General features: G+C 37.3%; 1 protein-coding gene across 7 annotated transcripts in view; it reads right to left on the reverse strand.

Annotated features, from left to right (window-relative positions):
* Kat60 (Katanin 60) overlaps positions 1–2500 on the reverse strand; it is a 13428-nt gene that overhangs the window by 4822 nt on the left and 6106 nt on the right. For 4 of the 7 annotated variants that reach the window (XM_070126349.1, XM_070126350.1, XM_070126347.1 and 1 more), the window contains 5 exons: positions 2255–2428; positions 1682–1787; positions 1149–1263; positions 748–925; positions 328–552 (listed from right to left, as the gene is read on the reverse strand). In XM_070126349.1, coding sequence (XP_069982450.1) covers positions 328–552; positions 748–925; positions 1149–1263; positions 1682–1787; positions 2255–2422 — 792 coding nt within the window. In that variant the 5' untranslated portion in view covers positions 2423–2428. The remainder of the gene's footprint in view (positions 1–327; positions 553–747; positions 926–1148; positions 1264–1681; positions 1788–2254; positions 2429–2500) is intronic. The other 3 variants (XM_070126353.1, XM_070126348.1, XM_070126346.1) reach the window with 1 other exon arrangement.

The following is a 2500-nucleotide window of genomic DNA, read 5'->3' on the forward strand; positions in this document are numbered from 1 at the left end:
AGCTATTGTTTTTTATCAGAGGGTGCAAAAGGTGTATCTCATGTAAACTAAAAGACATTTACAATAAACTTATGCAAAACTAAAAGTCTATGAAAGGTTAATTATATTATGCAATATTCTTGTTCCTTTATCATTGCTTTTGAACAACCAGATAACAGCAATGAATGCTGTGATTCTATTTCAATAATTCTCTTAAATTATGGTTTATTCTAATAAACAATAAGATGACCATTTTCTTGACAATATATCATTTCTCATGTTTTTATTCATTTACTGAAAATTTCCCCACATCTAATCACATCTACCCCTACCAATGTCTTACTGTACCTTAAAGAAATCGGGCATAAGCATGGGCAGGACGACAGCTTCCTCAAGCAGTCTCTTGGCCTCATGCAGGTCAGCGATGTCATTCCATCGGATACTCGGGTTCTTCTGCACAATGTCTCGCTCGATCATATCCACCAAGTCGCGATCATAGCCACTGGGGTCGAATTTCTTCTCATCGTCTTCTTCATTCCCGCCTCGGTTTTCTTCTTTTCCTCCTCCACCCTGCTGAAAAGAGTCAGTTAGTAAAAGGGGGAGAATGACCTTGTAGAGAAATAAAATAAGTATATACAAGATGTGTATCTGAAGAATCTCCTTTAGAAAAACATAAGTAATCACTGTTCCAAAGGATACCACGTCTACAGGCAAGCAAGACCAAAGATAAGATGCAAAACAGAAAGAATGGCAGAGTAAAGAGAGGACCTTTTCCTCCTTCTTATCAGCATCTTTCTTGGTCTTGCGGTCAGAGGATTTGTCATCTCGCCCTCGACCTTTTGCGTCCGCCCCTTTCTTTTGGCCGGCCTTGGTGCCCCTTGTGGGACCTGTGTTCTTGGCGTCCTGCTTCTTTGGCCCTCGAGTGGGCTTCACTTGAGGTGAGGACCTGTGGCAGAGGAAGATTTTTAGGGCCTTCTGGTGGATTGTGATTCTTTTTCATAAAATTTATCAGTGTGATGAGTGAGTACTTTAGTGCTCTTAATACAATATCTGAAAAAAGTAATTATCTCTATCTCCGTTATTATGAAAAAATATAAATGAGTAAATAAAAAAGCTTGGAAGACCTCTAAAATGAAATATAGCACAATTAATCAATAAGGCTTGTATACTTGTGATCAGCAGGAGTTGGTGGAGGCCATACATCTGGGTCGCGGGGAGGGGGTGGACCCCATACATCTGGATCTCTTGTGGGTTCCTCAAATGATGACATTCGTAAAGAAGTTCCTGAGAGAGACAAAATATATTATAAAATAAGCTCTTCATCTAAAGTAATGTGAGGTCATACAGAATTCATTAACAGAAATACTTTCACTTTAAAATAAATTTCAAGAAAGGATTAATCCATTCTGTATACACACACACACACACACACACACACACACACACACACACACACACACACACACACACACACACACACACACATACAAAATATGAGGAAGAAGCCAGAAGAGAAGAAGAAAGTGAAGCCATAAGAGAAGAAGAAGAGAAGCCAAAAGAGAAGAAGAAGAGAAGCCAAAAGAGAAGAAGAAGAAGAAAGAGCAGTAAAAGGAGAAGATGAAGAAGAAAGAGAAGCCAACAGAAAATAAGAAAAGTAAAATAAAAGGAAAGACAAAGCAGCAAAAAAAAGGAATCAACTCACCTAAAGGTCTGTCTGCAATGGCTGAGGGATTATCTGACTTGAACAGGGATATAGAGTTCATGAGTTCTTTCAGGTTTTCATATTCTGCTGCAACTTGCTGTTGAACCTGCAAAATACTCAATCCTATATTACAACATACAGATATACAGTAGATAATAAAACAACCTCCCTCACACATGGAAAAGCACAAACACTCACATTTTCAATACTTGAAGTACAATGTAAATGGTGTCTTTATAATTCTGAAATTGTTTTGATTTAAAATTTTCAACCAATTTAAAGAATATCAAGAGCAAGGTTATAGTTAATGTATACTGTCATAAATCTTTGCTAGAAATTCTCAGGATCTTGTTTACTCTTCAAAAAGAAGTGCAAATATGAATAAACCTGGAGTAGGTATCATAAACCAATGAACTCGATGAGGAAATCCATTTATGATAGAATATTGTTTACTGATTCTACCATAAGTACTAAATAAAATTACTACTACTACTACTACCACAACTGCTGAGAAAGAGCAACTACCTAGTTTATTACGGCTTTTATATACCATTCTTTTTTTAAATGTAATACCTGCTGCCATTTTATCTTCCGGTTGGGCTCTTGTATGGTTGCAAGCAGTCTATGGATTTGCTGTACAACTCCCTGGTAGTACACAGCAGCTGTCTCATATTGGCTGGTAAGGGCCATCTCTCTGGCCAGCCTCATGTTTTCACAGATGTCCTGCACATTCACCATCATGACAGGCTGGCAAAAGAAGTGATATTTAAATGATTAATTTATTAAAACAAATTATGACATACAACCTTTAATTCACAA

Source organism: Penaeus vannamei, chromosome 10, assembly GCF_042767895.1.
Source record: "Penaeus vannamei isolate JL-2024 chromosome 10, ASM4276789v1, whole genome shotgun sequence".
Taxonomy (NCBI): domain Eukaryota; kingdom Metazoa; phylum Arthropoda; class Malacostraca; order Decapoda; family Penaeidae; genus Penaeus; species Penaeus vannamei.